Genomic DNA, 21,688 nt, shown 5'->3' with positions numbered 1-21,688 from the left:
CCTCCCAGTGTTGAGAATATAAGCATATACTGACACGCCCAGCTTTTCACATGGGTGCTCAGGAGCAAACTTAGGTCCTCAGGCTTGTATGGCAAGGACTTTTACTAACTAAGCTATACCCCAGCCTTCAGATTAAGCCTTATAAAACAGAATGCCTTCTCCTGTCTTTTCTTTCAAGGTAACTTTTGGATGTGCTTTTGAAATACATCCTAACATATGTTCTTTAGACATAGGCATCTGTCCAATCTCCTGATGTGGAAATTACAACTCTTTCCTGAGTGGTACCTTCGTTCCATTATCCATCATGCTCTAGTACTTGGCATTGACCCATTTGGGCAGCTGCCTGTGAATCTACAGAGGCAAGTGAACCTGAAAACAAAGAAGTTTCTGGAATGCCCCAGTGGAATGTTCCCAGCAGCTCTATCAAGCTGATTTTGGTCTCCAGGGATGTTTGTTAGATCAAGGGGTGGGAAAAGGACATGACATAGAGCAAGCTCCTTGTACCTGTGCCTTTGATTGCTGGGCCATTTACCTTTTGTATAAAAAAAAAAAAAATGCTTCATGGATAGCACGTCCCCAAACTACCCTGGGGCTAAGATTCAGTGAAAGATTAGAAATTGGAAACCAGTGTGACCATGTTGACCCATCTAGAGGAGAAGTTCTACGATGGCCCCCCAAGGCAAGGCGTATCCACACATTTGGATGTGTCCTCTTGTCTGTTCACTGTGACTTGGCCTTCCTAACATGTGGAGCAGATCTCTTGTCTGTGGAGTTATTTTCTAGTTGAAAATAGAGATCCGTGACCTCTGTTACCATCTACCCTGAGAAAGCAGAAAAAAAAAAATCATCTTAATGTCTTTAGCCAGAGTTAGTGGAGTGGCTTTAAAAACAAGAGAGTGGCCTTATTGAAGAATGGCTTTTAAGAGATTGAAGGCTTCATTACATTAGATCGGTAGTGACCTCCAGAGCTCAGATGTATTCTCCTCATGAGAGGGACATCTGGCAATCCTGCCAGCTCCGTCCCTTCATCTTAACACTTGTATGACTTGAGGTACAGATTTTATTCCACACTCCTTCCAGTAGTACGCCCTAGGCCAAAGAGACTTTGTTCTCTCCTTTACATGGTCATCAAATGTTTCTTGCCTACCTGATGTCTGCCAGGCTCTGCAAACAAGGAGCCTTTTCTGCTTTGAAATAAATGTTGAAGGGGCTGAAGAGATGACTCAGTGGCTTAAAACAGTTATTGCTCTTCCAGAGGATCCAAGTTCGGTTCCTCAGCATCCACATCAGAGCTCACAAACATAACTCAAGCTACAGGGAATCTAATGCATCTGGTCTATGGAGGCACCTGTACACACACACACACACACACACACACACACACACACACACACACACACACACACACTTTAAAATGATAAAAAATAAAAGTTGAGTGAGAGTAATCAGAATTCATTATATACAAATATGACATTGTCAAAACAAACTTAAGTAACTACAACATGAAAGTCGAAGCTGGGTGAGATGGTGCATACCTGTATGTAACTCCAGAAAGCTGGAGCAGGAAGCTCAGGAGTTCAAGGATATCCTAGGCTACATGGCAGTTTTGAAGCCAGCCTAAGCTATATGACGCCTAAGCTATATTTACTTGTCTCTAAAGTAAAATTAAATCAAACTAGAAAGCCACACGCTCTCTTGCTCACACGGTATGCATACTTCTCATGCCCAGGACTAAGGTCTTCTCATCTAAAAGACTGATTCTGAGTGTCCACTTTGGTGTCCTCACAGCAAGGCCACAGAGACAGCTTGATGCAAGGGAAAGAAACCCCTGTGTTTATTGATGCAGATTGCTTATTTATTTTTAAACCGTGAAGCAATTAGGTTTCAGGTACTCTGAGTCCCTCACACTCAAGTTTCCATCATCAGCCTTGCTTGCCAAAAGGCTGGTAGATTTATCCTGAGTGAAGAAACGACAGAATGGAACATCTTTCCTGCCTTCGACTTTGGACCTTGCAGCCTATTTGCAGAAGCTTAGTGCCTTTAGATGTGAGCAGCTGAGGCTCTGGGAGGCAGCAGAGATGCCCCACATGAATGAAGGTGGACAACTGTCCTCTGTAATGAGGGATTTCATATTGAGATATTCTCAGTCCTGTGAGGGCTGGCACCCAGCTGGCTCAGGATTCCCTGAGGTTCTGCAGGCTTCTGTTTGAGGGACAGCTCACTGGATTCTGGCCCTGGAAACCTGACAGGTTTACCTGGTCCACAGGGGTGCAACCTTTGACTCCAGCCTAATTAAGCTAGCAGGCCTGAGATAGTTAAAGGAAAAACAACAGGATTTAGCACCTGCTCCTCCTCTGAGGATGCTGCCTCCTCTCTGCCCCACGTGTCATGTGGGGTGCTATAAACAGCAACTCCCTCTCTGGTGTTGGCTTTTAATTTCTGAGAGGATAAACATAATTTATTGATCTTTTATATGTGTGTGAGCAGGAGAGCACATTCATCTTGTGATGGCAAAATAAAAGGTGTTTGTGTGGAACATTCTATAAGTCACCCATCGAAGGGGCACTTTCATTGGGAAGTCTTCAGCATTCCCCAGTAATTGCCCGAGTCTGGAGCATATTCATAGCGCATTCTTTTGTGAGCCAGAGTCTCCAGGCAGCTCCATTAAAGGCCCCTTTGTATTTGGTTGCTTGTTTATGGATCTGTTTCCTTCCTTCTTAAAGATGATGTCTGCTACACTCCACTTCAAGAAGTGTTTTTATGTATAATGAATGAACGGCCACATGAGTCATGTAAACCTCAGCCCTGATGGATCCCTTCAGAGATTTCGAACCACACTTTCCCAAGTAGCTCATCTGCTGAAGTCAGCCTTCCCCACAATCCCTTTCCTTCCTTCTTGACTTAATCCCTGTGAAATTTTGTTTCTATGCCTCTGTTGTATCGAAGAATTCTTCCCCCCCCTCCTTTTCATTATACTCATTTTATACTCATTATATACTCATTACATGACCATGCATTATAAAGTAACAGTCAGAGCAGAGAAACACTCCATGTCTTGGTTTCCTAGCTTGTGTAACTGCTAATTGAGTAAATGAATTGCAGGTCCATGCTGGAACTTTTTAGAAATATTAAAAACTCATTCAAAATCAATTTGGGAGCATGCTGGGACTGACTAGGATAGATAATGTCACTGAGGAGACACAAGACAAAAAGTAGAGTCATGGAGAAAGATGCCTGTTATTTTTCACACCTGACTCAAACCCATTTCAGAGGCAACAACAAACAAAAATTCTCAGTCATATGTGAGTGATAGCTTTCTGTTAGAAGTGATTAATTTATACTACACTTGATCTTAGTCAAAAGGCCGAGAAGTGATGAGGTGATTAATTTATATAGTAATTTTCACTTGATAAGTTCTTCCTTTCCACGTTTAAAGACATCAAGGAGCTAGGCGTTGGTGGCACACGCCTTTAATCCCGGCACTCGGGAGGCAGAGGCAGGAGGATCTCTGTGAGTTCGAGGTCAGCCTGGTCTCCAGAGTGAGTGCCAGGATAGGCTCCAAAGCTACACAGAGAAACCCTGTCTCGAAAAAACAAAACAAACAAACAAACAAAAAAAAGACATCAAGGAAAATTTATATGTATACTGTAACATGCACTTAGATAAACAGAATAAGTTTTATCAGATGACACAGGCTGCAAGCACTCAATCATTGGGCATTGTTCTTACTTCCATGACTAACTATTAGTTTTACCTTCTAAAGAACCCTTTGTCAGTGCTATTATACATGTCTGTCATTTGGGTTCTTCCACCCACTACAGTGGTTTTTAGAGTCATTCATAAAGTTGTACATAAGTAATTTTTCTGTATTGTTGAACAGTATTCATTATACGACCATGCCATGACTCAAATGTCACTGTGTCTTTCATTGAATTCCACCTTAAGCTTGATAGAATTAAAATATCAGTAAGCATTCCTGTAAAGCATTTTTGTATGTGTATGTTTCCATTTATCTTGAATAACTACCTAGGCATGATAATATTGCTAAGTCATATGGTATGTGTAACTTTAGAAGAAATTGCCAGCCTGGTAAGAGAGAATTGTCATAGTTGGGGGTTTATATTGTATGATAAAACTCTGTGACCTAAAGCAGCCTGGGGAGGAAAGGGTTTATTTCATCTTCTGTTTCCACATCATAGTCCATTATAGAAGAAAGTCAAAGCAAGAACTCAAGGCAGGAACCTGGAAAGCAGGAAATGATAAAGAAGTCAAGGAACTCTGTGTACTGGTTTGCTCCTCATGGCTTGCTCAATTTGTTTTCTTACACAACTCAGGACTAGCTGCCCAGGAATGGCACCACCCACAGTGCACTGGACCCCCCCTCATTAAAATAACACATAGCTTTGCCCACAGGCCAATCTTATGGGGGACATTTTTCTCTTTTCCCAGATATGTCTAAGTTTGTGTCAGATTGACAAAAACCAACCAGCACAAGGGTCCAGTTACTCCTAACCCTTGCTAACTATGTGCACAGTCAGTCTCTTTGACCATAGTCATTCTAGTGGGTACATGATGGCATCCAGTTCTGTCTTTTTAAATGAACAATGTAATTAATAAAAGCCACTGTATTTAATATGTAATTCAGTGAGTTTTGACAAGTGTACATCATCATGAAATACAACCAGAACTAGTATATTTGTCTTAGTTACTGTTCTATTGCTGAGATGAGATACCATGGCCAAGGCAACTTATTTAAAAAAACAAAACGTATTGAATTGGGGGCTTGATAACAGTTTCAGAGAGTGAGTCCATGATCTTCATGTCAGGGAGCATGGTGCAAGCAGGCATGTCGCTTGAGCAGTAGCTGAGAGCTTACATCTTATCCATGAGTTGGGGAGAGGTTTTGTGTGTGTGTGTGTGTGTGTGTGTGAGAGAGAGAGAGAGAGAGAGAGAGAGAGAGAGAGAGAGAGAGACAGAGACAGAGAGACAGAGACAGAGAGACAGAGACAGAGAGGAAGGGAGGGAGGGAGGAGGGAGGGAGGGGAGGGAGGAAGGAGGGAGGGAGGGAAGAAGGGAGAGAGGGAGGGAGGGAGGGAGGGAGGGACAGACTGGGCCTGGTGTGGGCTTTTGAAACCTGAAAGCCACACTTCCTCCAACAAGACCACATCCCATAATCCCATGATTCTCAACCTTCCTAATGATGTGACCCTTTAATTTAGTTCCTCATGTTGTGGTGACCCCCCACCATAACATTATTTTCATAGTTACTTCATAACTGTAATTTTGCTACTATTATGAGCCATAATGTAAATATAGTTTTTGAGACAGGTTTGCCAGAGGTGCTCGGCCCACAGGTTGAGCACCGCTGGATTAGGATTAGTAATTAGAAGGAGTAATAGTCCTCCACAAACCACCCATCAACTGGGAACCCAACGCTCAAACACATGAGCTATGGGGGCTGTTCTCATTCACACCACCACACCATTTTATGACCCCCTCCAAATCCATTTCTCTTTTTTAATCAGCTCTACACTGTAACAATAGACTTGTTATTTATTGTTTTGATTTTGCCTTTGTCTAGCTTGCCAGGATTCATCAGTATTTTTTTCAATTCAAAATTGTACCAGTCATAAATATACATTAACTGTAAAAGTTTAAAATGTTTTAAATTACATTTATTTATTTACTCTGTGTGTGTGTGTGTGTGTGTGCGTGTGTGTGTGTGCGCGCACGCGAGCTCGAGTGCGCATGCCTGAGAATGAGTGTGGGTAAGCATGTGGAGGTAAGAGGCCCCGATGCAGGAGTCTGTTCTCTCCTTCCATCTTGTGGGTTCTAGAATTGAAGTGAGGTCATGAGACTTGTTGGCAGGCACCTTTACCTGTCTTGCTGTCCCTGGTTATTTTTACTAGTCCATAATGGAAAACAGGAGTTCCTTCTAACTCCTCATTTCTGAGGCATTTTAGTTCCTCCTGAACTCTTTCCAATCTTTTAGCCAAATAAGAATTGACTTTTCCATTTTCCATTTTATTTACCATGGAAGATTACAACTTGGCCCTCCCATATGCCTCACCAGCTCTACGCACACCTGATTTTCACTATCTGTTCATCTCTATCATGTTCTTTGGATTATTATGCCTGTATGGTTGGGGGCGGGGGAAGCGGCTGTGTCCTGGTCACCTTTCTTTCCCAGAGGGAAATCCCTTTTATCTTGACTCTCTCCTGGCTGACCTTTGTTTGGTGCTCCTGGTGTTTGACAGAGTGTTTCCCTCCCATTAACATGGTCAGCTATTAAATGATCATTATCAATCTGATTCTTCTTGGGCCCTGAGCTGCATGCCAGCCTGACCACTCTGACCCTTTCTCCCCCAGTGTACATGAGCTATGTTCCACGTCATTCCTGTAGGACTCGGTTGTTCAGGGAGGGAAGCCCAAGGGTCAGGGTATGCTGCCCATCCCTTCTACCATCCTCCAAGGCTTCCCTTTTTAAAATCTTTCTGTACCATAGAGTAACATTGTGTACCGTTTGTGTAAGCCCAAGAACCAAGCACTCTTTCTTCTTCCATTCTTGCCCCTCGCTAATGAAGCCATGAACAAATCAACATGCTTCTAACACATTCTCGTCTTCTCATCACTTCCCATTTTCAATGCATGCGCCATTCTCCTCCCTGCTTCTACTACTTCTCACCTCCCCTGCCCATTCTTCTCTAGCAGCCAGATGTTTTTTGTTTTTGTTTTGTTTTTCTAAGCACAAGAAATGATGCATTTAAACACCGTCTTCCCCTCCAATGCTTACCATTAGGCTAAAGCCCAGAATCCACACGGTACATGGCACTTTTGCCTGGGGTGACACTTCTGCCAGTGTATTAGTGTCCCCAGGATCCTTTGAGAAGCTCTAAGTCTGGGCTTGATTAAATAACAGTATCTGGGGAGGTGGCCCAGTCTTCAGTATTTTATAAGCTTCCCTGGCAGGTATAGTGGGTGCCCAGAATGGAGACCCACATTCCCCCCCACCACCAAGGTGCCTCTTCCCAGTCTGCCCCTCCCTCTCACCTTGAACTCTTTCTGGCTTTGTACAGAATTCTTGCCTCATGGCTCTCTCACTGGACGTGCTCCTGTGTGGAAGTTTCTTTCCTCATCATTTTCCTGCCTGGTTCCTTTTAGTTTCTCAGAGTGACATGTCTTTGATCATCTTATCTAATCTCACTTCCCATATCCCCAGACACTGCACGTTAGCCTCTGAGCTCGTCATCTTAGTTCTGTGCACTCAGCTTATTTACGTAATCTACGCTGATAACCAACATTTGCTCTCCACTACTTAGTATTTGTTGAACTACAACAGAGGGAGAAGAACCAGGTAGGGACAGACACCTGTTAGGTGGAAGCCAGAAAATGCAATAGCTCAAGACCCTAGCCTCCCTCCCTCCCTCCCTCCCTCCCTCCCTCCCTCCCTCCCTCCCTCCTCCCTCCTTCCCTCTCTGTCTCTGTCTCTCTCTGTCTCTCTCTCTCTCTCTCTGCCTCTTCTTCCTCGTCTTCCCCTTCCCTCCCCCGCCTTCTCACGATTTTTCTTTGTAGCTGGCCTGGAACTCAGAAATTCACCTGCCTCTGCCTTCAGAGTGCTGGGATTAAAGGTGTGTACCACCACAGCCTGGCTCAGATGGTAGAGACTTGACTGATGGTGATTATGTAGAGATTAAATTTGCTTATGGCCTTAGGAACTTTGGTAGTTTTAAATGAGAGGAGATATTTTTATCCTTAACTGGGGACAGTCCCCAAGCAACTTAAAATGACTTCTTGCCCCAGAAGTGCACCAATATTGCCACAGTAGCTGGAATTTATTTTGGGGGACTCATTTCATTAAAATGTAGCTAAGACTCGCCTTCAGGCCTGCCTGTCCCCCACCTTCCCTCCCCCCCCATTGTAATTACATGATAGTTTCGGAACATACCTGCAGTTTCATACTCCCTAACAGTAAACTCTAATTATGATCATTTAACATTAAATATTAAGGATTAATGGGGAAACTGGGTTCTTGTTTGTATTGCAACCCAATTTTATGTTATAGGACGAGCAAACACCTGTGACAATAGCCTTGGGAATTATTAGCAATCATTAGTAGTTGCATTCTTAGAGTTCTGACAGTAGGAATTCGATCAAGCGTCCAGCTGTCGATTAGGTGCTTACAGTACTTGCTGCCAAGGGAAATGAGTGTTCACTTTGACAAGTCCAGAATGATAATGTTGTACTTTTTTTTCCTGGCAGTTATATACATACCATGACTCTGGAGATAATGTAGAAGGGTTAATCTTTTCCCCCAAAGATTACAGGGTTAGAAAACAGGTTTGTGATGAATGCTTCGAAAAGCCCCGTTTACAGGTGTGCAGATACATTCTTCCTGGTAAGCGGGTCCAAGTCTATACTGTGATTTCTTAGTTTTATATGAATTGAAAAGTGAAAACTGCCTCAAATGCTCTTTCTCAGCATGGACCTCCAGCTCTGCCCTTGATCCAGGGTGATGCCGAAGCCAGCCATTCATGAAACTTTTTTCATACCTTAGCAGAATTAAGAGTCTCGGGAGGAATGTTCAGTGTATCCTAACATAACCTGATTGCCTGCACGTTGGCTTCCTAAATGGAGGCTGGTGTTCTGTTGAGAGATCATTTTTCTCAACCATGTAGCCTTGATGCAGACTATAATTCCATACCAAAGCCCTACTCCCACACCCTCTGCAACACATAGAAAATTCTTTATAGTTTTTAGTTTCATTGACAATTTAAAATTTGTGAAAGTGTTGTTCAGTCTGTAACCAAAGAGGTAAACTGAATTTTCTGCTTTTAACACATAAAAACACAAATTTTCTGGTTGATATCTTTTTTTCTATTCTTTCATACAGAACATCCTGACCTCAACCTCTCTTTCCTTCATCCCCCCCCACCCCCCACCACTGCCCACTGCTCCTTCATTTCCCTTCAGAAAAGAACAGGACTTCCAAGGATAACAACCAAGCATAGCATAAACAAGATGCAGTAAGACTAGGCACAAACTCTCATGGGAGCAGGCAAAAGAGTCAGAGATACCCCCACTCCCACTGTTAGGAGTCCCATAAGAACCCCAAGGTAAAGAACCGAAGCATGAATGAGAGGACCTAGTGCAGACCTATGCAGACTCCATGATTGCCACTTCAGTCTCTGTGAGTCCCTATGGGCCCTGCTTAATTGATTCTGTGAGTTCTCCTAGTGTTCTCAGCCTCTGGCTCCTACAATCTGTCTTACCTGTCTTCCTCAAGGTTCTTTTTCTTTTCTTTTTTCTAGACAGGTTTTCTCTATGAAACAGTCCTGGCTGTCCTGGAGCTCACTCTGTAGATCAGGCTGGCCTTGAACTCACAGAGATCCACCTTCCTCTGCCTCCCAAGTGCTGGGATTAAAGGTGTGCGCCGCCACCGCCACCACCACCCGGCTTTCTGCAGGGTTCTTATGAGTCAGCTCTAGAGGTCTACTGGCAGAGACGCCTGCAGTTCTAACTACAGATTGCATCTACTTACTGTCTACTTACATAATACTACTCACAGTAGTGTTTCCTGGGGCGAGATGTCGGGTGAGCACATTGATGCCTTGGTGGTGGGAGTGGCTATAAGAAAAACCAAGTGCTGAGTCACTTTTAATATAAAATACTTGTTTATGGGCACCTTAAGTTGTGTATTCTGTGATAAATGAGAGAATGTCTACATATAAATACCTTAATGTAATTTTGCAAAAGAACTAAAGCCTGGAATGGTGCATGGTATATTCTTGTCATCTCAGAACTTGGGAGGCTCAGGCCAGGTCCTCCATGAAAGCAACAAGTGCTCTTAACTGCTGAGTCATCTCTTGAGAGCCCTTTGTGCAAATTTTAAGTTGTGTGGTTAGTTAGAGAATGTGGCTATAAAATAGGTCTTTACTGAGTAAGAAGTACAATGGTTCATAGCCTAAGGCAGTGGTTCTCAACCTTCCTGACGTTCATATTGTGGTGACCCCAACCATGTTTTTCAGTGATCTTAGGCGACCCCTGTGAAAGGGTCATTTGACCCCCAAAGGGATCACAACCCCCAGATTGAGAACTGCCAGTCTATGGTTTCGTAGGTACTGATCTTTTGGTTTCCATCTCAGGATTGCTAATAGAACGTGTGAATATGTGTTGCTGATGTCTTTTTGTTCTCCCAGAAAACATAACATGTCTTTGTGTTCTCCCCTTCCCCTCCCCAGGCTGGTACAGAGGATATGCTCTCCAGAACAAATCTAAAAAGGTATGGCACATTGTTCCATTTCTTAGTTCCTTTGACTGTCCACTAGCTCTCTGTTGTGTTGTGAGGTCCCTTTATAAGTTATCTCTAGAGCTGGTTTGCTTTCTTCTCGATGACTCTTCCTTTGATCTGAAAACAAAGATTTTGGCCACAGTGCTCAAGAAGAATAGAGTAAGTTCCATGGATGTGTTTCCTGGGGGTTGACTCAAGAGAAGGCCCCAGAGTTCCTGCTGTCTACCCTTGAAGCCGAATAAGGCAGTAGGGCAGTGACAATACCATAGGGACCTCTGTCAAGGAGGAAGTGGCAGGACCCTCTTCTCCCTGTGTCCTTTATGTCCAATTCTACATTGCCAGAACTGACACTACCTGTCACCTGATTCATCCATCAAACTAGAGTATGGTTTCCATCTGTGAGGCCCATGGGTAACATGGAGTCATTTTAGTAGCGTATAACCAACTTGGGTAACAGAAAACAAAGCTGAACAACAGAGACACTTATGTATGACACATTTACCTCAGGTATTAATGTTTGTGTGGTTCGTGCTTTTGTTGTATTTTTTGTTTAGTTCTGGACTATAAATGTGTCCAGGCAGAGTTTGAGAAACACTGGCCTGCTTGGTTTCCTTTCTCAGTTGTCAGGGCAGCTCATCATCAACTAACGAAAGGCTAGTGGCTCCTGGATTTGCTTTAGACGCCATCAGCACTTTTCCTTTGATGTTGCTTGCCGGGGCAGTGTAATGTGCCAGCACTTTCTTTCACAAGAACAAAGTTGATAGGGCTTTATTATTTCACAGTTAGTTCATGTGCCAATAGCAGAGGGTGAGACAAACGAATTTATCAGGGCAGAAAGAGTAGAAAAATTCACAGTTCTTACTCTTTGACCACATCATGGGCCAGATGTAGTCTCACACAGGTTGGCCTGTGAAAACCCCAAATCTCAGAAGAACACAGAGTCTTCAAATGCCTGCCTGCTAGGTAGCAATCACAGAAACCCAAAGTTGAGTGTGGCTGAAGTTGATGACTCTTCGGGCTTAGTGTTTGCACACTTGTGTATACACACACTTTATTCACTTTGATGATTTCATAACCCAACAAAACAAAGGAACACGTGCTGTCTCCACAGGTGCCAAGTCTCCCTGGTGTGAGTCCACTTGTCCCTGCCGTGCACTAGTGACTGAGCCTTTCTGCCCACAGTCAGAGCCCTGTGCCACATGCCATTTCCAACTGAGTTGTTTTCACTTCTCTCACTGACTTCAGCATCCCCACTGTTCCAATAGAGACCAGTGTGGCAATCAGATGTGCTGGTGTGATGAGAGTATGATTGGACTAGATTGAAGACCTCAGGGAAGCTGATACCTGGCATGCCCACTCCTGCTGTGTGTGGGTTTAGCCCTGTTAATAGTTACTTTTACTCACAGTTGTAGAAGTTAAGTTTTCAGAAAACAGTAAGAGTTAACACTTCTGGGTGGCAAGATGACTCAGCAGGTGAAAGTGCTTGCCACACAGACCCAGTGACCTGAGTTCAATCCTGGGATCTCACAGTAGGAGAGAACCAACTCCTGAAAGTTGTCCTCTGATCTCCACCAGAGTTCTGTGGCCCACCCCAGACCTCCTACAAGTTAACAGCTTTTTGCTCTGAATTTGTGAGAGACAAAGAATACCCAGGTCATTTAATTCTCAGTCTTTTCCTTTTTTAATTTATTCTGTAAAACAGTGAACAGAAAACTTCTCAGACAAATCATATGAAACACAAGAACAGCTGGGCCTGGTGGTGTATTCCTGTTGTTCCAGATACATAGGAGACAAAGGCAAGCCTGAGTAACTTATTGGTGTCCTGTTTTTCAAATTATCTGAATGACAGACACTTGCCTAGCATACAAGAGGCCTTAGATTTGATCTCACCACTACTACCACTGCAATAACAATGATAACAATAAAAATAACCAAACCCAGTAGGTACTGTTAAAACAAGGTTCCAGACCCTTACCCTATGTTAGGATTTATTCCAGCATAGAAGACCTTGGTTTTAGGACATTCTGTGCTTTCCTGTTAGGCCTGCATCCGTCTATCTAGCTAGTGGTACCCCCTGGTCTGGTTGCAATACTAGATGCTCCAGTTAACATCTGGGCTATGTATGTGTTTGTAATATTGATGTTGTTGTTGTTGTTGTTGTTGTTGTTGTTGTTGTTGTTGTTGTTGTTGTTCTTCTTCTTCTTCTTCTTCTTCTTCTTCTTCTTCTTCTTCTTCATTAAAGTGGTGTTTAAAAATCTGTAAAATCTTCACCTTTTGGAGAAAACTATTTCAGTAAGAGCCCCCCTGTCCCTTGATAAAGGAAAACATGAACAGAATTTGGCACAGTGACTGTGCATTGATTTTTTTTTTTTAACTAAATTATCTTTCTTTGTGGAGATCCAAGAAACAAAGATGGAATTAAAGGCATCAGTCTTGAATTTTGTTGAGTGTGACACCCCTTCATTAAGAAATGCAGCCTGATAGACATCCTCCCCTGTGCTGGCCCCTCCTTTTCCTGTCTTAGGGGAAGAGCTATTTGAAAGGACAATTGTTTTCATGAAAATTGTTGATGTCATTTATAAGCCAACCTAGCCATTTGAAGTGGTGATAAAAGGAGGTTAGTGGCTTTACAAATTGAGAAAGACTAGAGCCTCGAAGAAATTGATCATTAATCTTGCCAGGATTGTGTGTGTATGGACAGGATGACATAGAGAAAAATCATTAGTTGGATTTTATTCAACTGAGTAGGTTACATTGAAAAAAAAAGAAATGCAAGACTCAGGTTGGCTCTGGCCTTCCCAGAGAAACTAAACAACTATAAATGGCCAAGAGCCACCATAACACGATGATGCTGCAGACAACAGAGCAGTGAGATCACAAAGCAAAGGGGCTCTGGATATCCACACCTTTATGCCTGCACACCTGTGTAAATTATCTGCCATGGTCAGCATCAGTGTCTTAAAGTCATCATTTGTTTCTATTTCTGGGGACCTGTATCATGGCTGGCTCCCAGGGATTAGCACAGACCAGTCAACAGTCTATAAATTCAGATTTTTTTTTTTTTACCTTCTTGATTTGAAAAATATTTTTCCAGAATTTTTCTTTGGATTAACAGTGTTACATTTGGGGTTTTTGTCTTTGTTTCTTTAGTTCTCAGTATTAAACCACCCACACCTTAATCACATGTCCTACTGTAGAGCTGTGTGCCTAGTCTCCGCAATGGCCTAGCTTATTTTAAATTTGTAACTACTACTTTAATGTATACTTAAAAAGCTTCTAGTGCTTTCATCTATTTTTGTGTTTGTGCATGGGTGCACATTCTTGCTCATTTGCAGTAGCATGAATGTGGATGTCAGAGGAATCAGTTCTCTCCTTCCACTATGTGGGTCCTAGGATTCAAACTAGGGTTGTCAAGTCTGGCAGCAAGCGCCTTTTCCCACTGAGCCATCTTGTTGGCCCATAACTACTGCTTTAACTGATTACTCCTCTCCAACCCCTTTTCTCTTTTCAAGAGTTTTTTATTCTTTTAGTGTGTTTGTGGTGTTTGGTGGTCTCATTAGTAGAGGGACTAGAACAGTGCCTTCTCACTGGTACATCACTCTGTCTTGTTGAAGATACAGAGCCCTTGGCTTCTGCCTAAAGCAGTTGCAGGACCCCTCTGTCATCACCCATGCTGAGATCAGTATAGTCCCTACTGTTATGGCCGTTTCCTGTTTTATTGGCGAAGGATGAAAAAAGAGAGAGCATGGTAGAGACAAATACAGTACATGAAACGGGCCACAAAAGCAACTGCTGTCAGCGTTCCCTGGTTTCTTGTTCTGTTAAGGATTGTGGCGTGCATGCACATTTTGAACTATGGTCCTATGGCCTGGGGGCTATCTCCACTACCACCTCTGTGTCAGCAGTCCTGACACTTAATATCCACTGAGGTCATGCCAGTCCTCCCATGAGCAAGGCTAGGAATAACTGAGCCAAGATGCTAGCTAGTTCTTCTACTCTGCCATGTAAACTATTCTCAAACAAAGCTCAGTGGCTCCTTCTCCCTGGGGCATTTGGAGAGTATTGCACAATAAGACACAAGCTTTGGTTTTCAAGAGAACTCCGTGGATGGTTCTTTACTACTGAGAAATATTTTCTGCAGTTCTCTGGTTCCCACCCAGTGGTTTTGTGCCTTTCCTTTGGGACTTTTTTACATTTTTGCTCACGAACAATGTCGTAATACTGATATAGAAATGCCTCTTGGGGTTATAAAAGAAGAACAATTGAAGACTGTGAAGTGATGAAAATGATCAGGTAACTAATGATTACAGTTGGTCTTCAGTGAAAGTGTTGACAGGGATTATTGTAGGAAGCTACTAAAATGTTAGCAGCTTCACCTCCCTGGCGATGAGGGGCCCTTTAGTGGATGCATCGTGGCATGTTGGCTCTGTACCAATTCTAGGTTCTCAGTATTACGTCCCTTGCCATTGTTGGGTCTCTGAGCTGATGGGGCATTTTGGCTTTTTATTTTCAAAGCATCTTATGCAACCTGAGCCCAAATCTTAATTTCTATTATTTCAGCATTCCCATCCTTCCTTTGTTGAAATGCAGATGGTCATTAATTGGGAATTTTCCATTGTCAAGGTGGTCATAGTCCTCCTTGAAGTATTTATGCTCTTGACTTTGAGATTGCTTTCACTGGCTGTATAACTAGAGTTCTCTTTTTGTAGGGTATTTTCCCTGAGACATACATCCATTTGAAAGAGGCAACTGTGGAAGATGGAGGGTAAGTTCCAGTCCAGAAAGACCACTAAAAAGTGATGAAGATGTAAGATGGTCATGAAAGAAAGAATTCCCTACACCCATTGATGTCCTTCTCCTCTCATTGGTTTCACTTGCCTCATATAGTTCCTCCTTCTGCCTTCTTTTTCTGTACTTGTTCCTCCTGGGCACCGTTCCCCAGAATAGTAGAGAGAGCAGTGATGAACTCTGAGGGCCTTCCACTTCCCCTTGGAGTTACTAACTGCTCCGTGGGTGTGTGGATGTGAGTTCATGTGAACATCTGGAAAGGATAGACATCAGTCTGCCCTCCTCAGCTCTGAACCTTGAATACGTCACTTAGTTGCAAGTATACCTTCCTGGAGGAAGGCACTGATGACAGGCTTGGGGTGAGATCCCAGGGAAGCAGTGTATGGGAACATGTTGTGTACTTAAAATCCATTTCAATTTTGAATACTCATTTCTCTTGGTGGTGTCATTTGTCCTTCAAAGAACTGACTCTGTGGCAGACAAGGAAAACAGGAAGGGAGGGAGAATTAACAAAGTAAAATTTGAATCCATGGCTGGTACCAGGGAGGCCGTCACAGAATACCTCTGAGCTAGATGAACATTTTTGAGAAGTCCTGTGCTCAGCACCCACATTTTAAGACAAGAGGTAGAGTAAATAAGTTCTCACAGGTCATCCACAGCAGAACCAGCACAAGGAATTATTCTTCCCTGTCTCTTAGAGGAATCCTCTTCCCAGTGGGCCATTCCTGACCCCCCTTGAAGGCAGAATAGGATCTGCCAGGTGAAAGGCAGAATGCCCAGTTAACTGTTACTCACTCAGAAGATACAAATGCTCCTGGATTTGAGATGTGGTTACATCCTTACAAACCCACTGGAGTTAAAAATACCACAAGCAGGCATCACAGAAATGTGCATCATTTTATACAATATATGTTAATAAAAAAGGACAACAAGAAACACATTTATTTCACCTAACCTATGAAACATAGCCCATCCCAGCTACCTCCAGTGTACTCAGAACACTTACATTAGCTAACAGTTGGACAGAGTCACCTAACCCAAAGCCTAGTGTAGGATAGAGTAGCACGGGCCTCATGTAATATGTTCACCACTGTGCCAAAAGTGGAAAGCCAGAAACTGTGAGTGTACGCTTCCCAGCCATCTTAGAGTTGCAAAATCAGACTTTCCTAAGATGGGGACCACCTGCAACTTTCCAAAATTAGCATGTAACGTATGTGTCCTGAGTCATAGTTGCCCTAATATATTGCCTTACCCTACCTGAAATTCACACTTAGCTACATCCTATGTTTGCATGTTCACATGGTGGTTCTATTGCTCTTCCCTATGTGTTTGCATGTCCTTGTTGTCTTTTTCCTGTTGATAATTGTAGCAACACCAGGGAAAATTTAGGTGAGTAAATGCAATTAAGCCTAATGTGAGTGAGGATGTTGGTTTGCTTCTATTTTCCATTCTGGGAAGCAGCAGATGAAAAGAAAACCCAGTCCTTTCTAGAAGAGGGCATGGGTCAATCTTTGCAAGCCCGTCTTTGGGTGAGATCACATGGTGTGTACCTCTCTACAAAATGGAGCAGCTGCCCTGTAGAACCAGCTAATTGCATGGCTTGGTCACTGGCACTTTCAGAGAGAATAAACATGGGGGAGTAGTAATGGGGGATGTCTTCCTGTGTATGTTTATCTTATTGATTGTTGAATAAAGCACTGTTCAGCTAATGAGGCAGCAAGTTAGGCAGGACTAGGAGTCAAGGAGGATTCTGGGAAATGTAGTAAAGTCTTGTGATCCAGGCAAGAAGTGACATAACAGGCAGACTCAAAATATAAGCAGGGACAAGCAGGAAATCACTTTCTTCCACTTCCACTTCCTCCTCCTCTCTGTGGAGTCGCCATGTGATCGCCAGGAAGACAGGATGCATTCTGCCAGCGTCCTCAATAAGATACGTTTATAAAATATATAGACTAATAGTTATGGGTGATACTTAAGACAGAGCTAACAAATAAGAAATCTTAGTCATTGGCCAGCAGCATTGTACCTAATATAATATTCTGTGTGTTATTTCAGGTGCCCACATGGCAGCAGGGCTCAGGTGGCTTGGAGGAAAGATTTATCGTTACAAAGTAGAGTCTAGGCTTAGCGTGTGCCATGCAAAAACTTAGTTTAGTTTATAGGTTGTTCTCAGTTCCTTGTTTTTTGTTTTGTTTTTTTTTTTTTTTTTCAGTTCATGTTTACCTGTGTTCAGGTTCTCCAAACTACACAACCCTTCAGAGGCAGATGGGTTTATTTCAAACCACATCAGCCACATTCCTGCCTTTGATTGTCAAGAGTGTGTTGGTCAGGGAAGGGCAGCTCCTATCATGTGCAGTCAAGTGTAACATCTCTTTGGTTCCCTGTAGACAGCATGAGACCGTGATTCCTGGGGAGTTGCCACTGGTTCAGGAACTTACGAATACTCTACGAGAATGGGCTGTCATCTGGCGAAAGCTCTATGTGGTAAGCTTCCGGCGGGGCTCCCCTTGGGTGGTGACCTTGAGTGCCATTTCTGGGCCCTCAGTCTAACTGTTGGACTGTAGAGCCATTTTCTGCATTGAGTGGATGAGCCTTCTGTGGAACCCACAATACTGGAAGCCAGCTGATTCTCATCTTCCCAGAGTTGGATCACTGATAATGGGATTATAGAGGGAAGTAGGTGTGATCATCAATTCACTCTTTCTGATTGTGAAAGTAATAGTTATAACTGCAAACTCTTGTGAAGGCCTTCTTGGGAGCCCCCAGCCACGAACCCTCACTGCATTGCTATAATAACAAGATGCAATTATATCTGTTAATACTCTAGCAGAAACCCAAGGCACTTGCTGTTAGCATCTCCATGTATGCCAATGAGTAGACATTTATAAACGTCACAGTGCTCAGCCCCATGACAAGTGGACCTTGCAGACTCCGAACCATATATAATGAACAGTTTAGGTCAGGCTCATTTCAGTATTCTGTCTTCCCACACTGTTTTGACCTTAGAATGCAAAATGCTAGTTCAGTGGGAAACCACATAGGCACAGGAACATACTCTGTGTGACAACCATAATCATGAGTTGCATGTGTGTATTCATACATATATGTATTGCATATGTATTGCATGCGTTTCCACTGGGACTTTGTGGTTTACGTGTCCCTTTTGAAGTTCATGTTAGAGTTTAATTCATTGTGCAACATTAAGAGGATGAAGGCTGGGACCAAAAGATGCTCATCAAGGACAGGCACTTACATCCCAGCCTGACTACCTTAGCTGGATCCTCTGGATCCACATGATGGAAAGAGAGAGCTAACTTCTCTAAGTTGTCCTCTGATCTGTCCCACGCATAACGTGGCATGCGTTATGCGTAAGTTCCTGCCCCATGTGAATAAATAAAGAGAATTAGGAAAGAAAATCTTGCAAGGGTGGAAATTTAATCCAGTTATACTGCTTAGAGCAGAAGACTTGGGAGGTGGCTAGGGGGCTATAGGAACATTAATGTGGAGGCTCATGATGAAATTTCAGTGGCTTCATATGAAGAGGGAGAGAGAGACCAGAAGACATATGTGCAAGCTGTGTGTCTCACCATGTGCTGTTCTCTACCTAGAAAACCATTGTCATATTAGCCCCTCAGCTTTGTTCTAAACTGAGAGGCATCTTTTCTTTAAACACTCTGCCCTGCAATGCTAGGACTAAGGCTTGGAACTCCCAGCATTTAACGTCATCAGATTAGAAATGGCTATTTTACAAATGCACAAGACACTCAAAGTTCATTGCCAGCATGGCGAACTCTTCTCTGGTCTAAAACCTCTTTTCTTAGTACTGGAACCCATAGACTGTTTTCTAATGTTGCTTCTCTTCAGACGTTGTTGGTGAGCACTGGTGAGTCTCGCCTATGTAGGGGACTTCCAGACTGGTGTGGGTGACAAGGAAGTTGTCTGGTGATTAATATATTCTCTGACTAGACATGAGAAGAAGTTCATGAGTCTGTAGACTTGGTAGCTGGACCTGGGGGTCATTCTCTTTTCTTTATGTAGCCGGTCTGACTAAAGTACAGCAATACCCCATTCTTGTCCTTGCATACTCAAGTGGCAGCCAAACCTCATTCCAGCACCAGTCCTAAGAGTTCACATAGTATTTCATTCCGTTCAGAACTGTATATTCCAGGATAGATCATAACCTTAGAAATCATTAACACTTTGTAAGGAGCACTCGTAATTCTCTGCCTGCCCAACCTTCAAAGCCTCATTTGTGTCCTTTCTCTTTTCATAATGGGTCTTCTAAAGAAACTAATCCTTAATGTTCCCTTCTGGACTGCCCGGACACTTACTGCTGAACGCATGGTCTGGCCCTTGGGATGGTAGGCCCATATTGAAGGTGATCTTTTGATCTCTTCAGACTTAGTTGATGAGAGCACTAACTCTGAGCCCCTAAATCATATACTCTGGGAGGGGAAGGATACAGCTGTCATCCCTGTGGCCTCCATTGATCAACTTGTACTTACATTGAAAGCACTCTGGTTCTGGTTAATTGATTGTTTAGTGATGGATATAGAGGGTTGATGGGTGAGAAATTGCATGGGCATGGGTTTATTCCTTAATGTTCTCTCTGGTAGTTGTTGAGTGGCGAAGTGTATTCGGTAAAGTACAGGCTGAGTATTCTGCATTGTCTTTGTTCTGATGTTGTAATGAAATACCTGAGGGGAGGGGAACTTATAAAAAAAAAGAGACAGCTTTACGCCATAGTTCTGCAGTCTCCAGAGCCCGATACTAGGAGTGGGTTCAACTCCGGTGGGTACCTTGTGGTGGATGATGTCACAGTAGCAGTAGGTTGTGTGAAGGAACACTCACATGGCATGGCAGGAAAGCAGAGCATGGAGGGGCACCTCACTGTATGAGAATCCTCTGCGATAGCTAATGAGACTGATGCTAATCTCTGCTCCTCAGGATTCCACCACCTCTTAACCTCGTCACACTGGAGGCAAACCATCCAGCACAAGGCTCACACTGCATCATAGGCACAGACCACAGGCATTCCGAATCTAAAATTCAAGCACCCAAAATGCTCAAAAATCCAAAGCATTTTGAGCACATGCATGATAAACACATGTGGAAAAGTCTGTCCCACCCCCAGCCTCCTGTGTGAAGCTTTCTTGAATGCAATATACAAAATGATCTTGAGGCTGTGTTAAATCATGTTGAGGCTGTTGTAGAAGGCAGAGATGAAGCATAGACAAATTTGATGTTTAGACCTCATGCCATCCCTAAGAGATATCATTAGGTCTATGTAAATGTTTCTTTAAAAATTGAAAAAAAGAAAAAGCAGCCTTCTAATCCCAAGATTTCAAATAAGGGGTACTCACCCTGTACTTTGGAAGGATTTTTTGGTTTTGCTGTTCAAGTCATATGTTAAGTACAGAGAGTATGAATAAAAAGACCTTTTCTGTCTCTTAATAGATGACTTTATTATTTATTTTCTTCACCAGTTATCAAGACAGGTTTTCTTGGGAAAAGAACTAAGAAATAGGGCTGGAAGTGTAGCTCAGTGGTAGAGTGCTTGCCTGGTGTACACGAGGCGCTGGTTTCCATACCCAGACAGACAGATGGTGGATGGGTACAAGCACATACACAACACACACACAGAGAGAGAGAGAGAGAGAGAGAGAGAGAGAGAGAGAGAGGGAGGAGGGAGGGAGGGAGGGAGGGAGGTTTCCTAGTCTCTCTTCCCCATGTGTGTTTTAGCATTGTTTTTGTATTCTGCATATGGGTTCCTTTATTCTATGTAAACATAAATGTAGGCTCTGCCAGAATACATTAATATACAGTGACATTAATACTCCCATCCATTTCCTCCACCATAGATTAGTTTTTTGTTTTTTGTTTTTTTTTTATTTGTGGTTCTGGGGATTGACCTCAGGGCTCTGTGTACGTTAGGAAAGGACACTACCCCAAGCTACATCTGCAGGGACTCCTTCCTTCAACTTTGGATCAGGTATTCTGAGTGACTTTGTTAACCGCCTCTAGGATGCCCCAGAAACTCTGTGTCTCTCTAAATATGCTTCCTGGTTCTGCTCCTTTCTGTCGAATTTCATTGGAAATTTACGGTGTTGATCTATCATTTTTCTAGGAGGGAGAAATACAACCCACTAACCAGGTGAAGCTCAGCCATGAGGTTGCTGGATTATTCCAGAAAGGAAAGATGTTTGTTTCTTGGTTTTTGCAATTATAAAATGTGAAATCACCAGAAATACCTCACACTGGGGAGGGAGATGTCCTTATTGAGGAGACGGGACCCAGAGTTGGAAAGAGGAGAGTCTGCTTATCCCTAGAACCTCTCCACTGTCCCTTTTTTCTCCTGAGAGTATGTTACTGATTGGATTTCAGCAGTCTTTCCTGGTGGGTGTTTACTTATGCTATGGGAAGGAAATAAACTACAGGAGCCAAACACCCCTATTAACTGGAAAATGTGTGCCATGTCCTAGCTAGCCCTGTGAACCTAAGTAAGCCATTTGGAGTCCTCAAACTTCTGCAGGATTTTTGACACCTTGTAAAAGTGATGCAGAACTCATTCCCTTTCCCAGTATGTATCTTCATATCCTAGTTTCACAAAGC

At 43.1% G+C, this 21,688-nt stretch overlaps 1 protein-coding gene across 3 annotated transcripts in view; it reads left to right on the top strand.

Annotated features, from left to right (window-relative positions):
• The window catches only part of Dock5 (dedicator of cytokinesis 5), a 184,865-nt gene that overhangs the window by 59,378 nt on the left and 103,799 nt on the right, over positions 1-21,688 (top strand). For all 3 annotated transcript variants that reach the window (XM_035452751.1, XM_027390260.2, XM_035452752.1), the window contains exons 3-5: positions 10,239-10,279; positions 14,998-15,053; positions 17,464-17,560. In XM_035452751.1, coding sequence (XP_035308642.1) covers positions 10,239-10,279; positions 14,998-15,053; positions 17,464-17,560 — 194 coding nt within the window. The remainder of the gene's footprint in view (positions 1-10,238; positions 10,280-14,997; positions 15,054-17,463; positions 17,561-21,688) is intronic.

Source organism: Cricetulus griseus, assembly GCF_003668045.3.
Source record: "Cricetulus griseus strain 17A/GY chromosome 1 unlocalized genomic scaffold, alternate assembly CriGri-PICRH-1.0 chr1_1, whole genome shotgun sequence".
Classification (NCBI taxonomy): Eukaryota; Metazoa; Chordata; class Mammalia; order Rodentia; family Cricetidae; genus Cricetulus; species Cricetulus griseus.
This window is presented reverse-complemented; position numbering and strand designations above follow the sequence as displayed.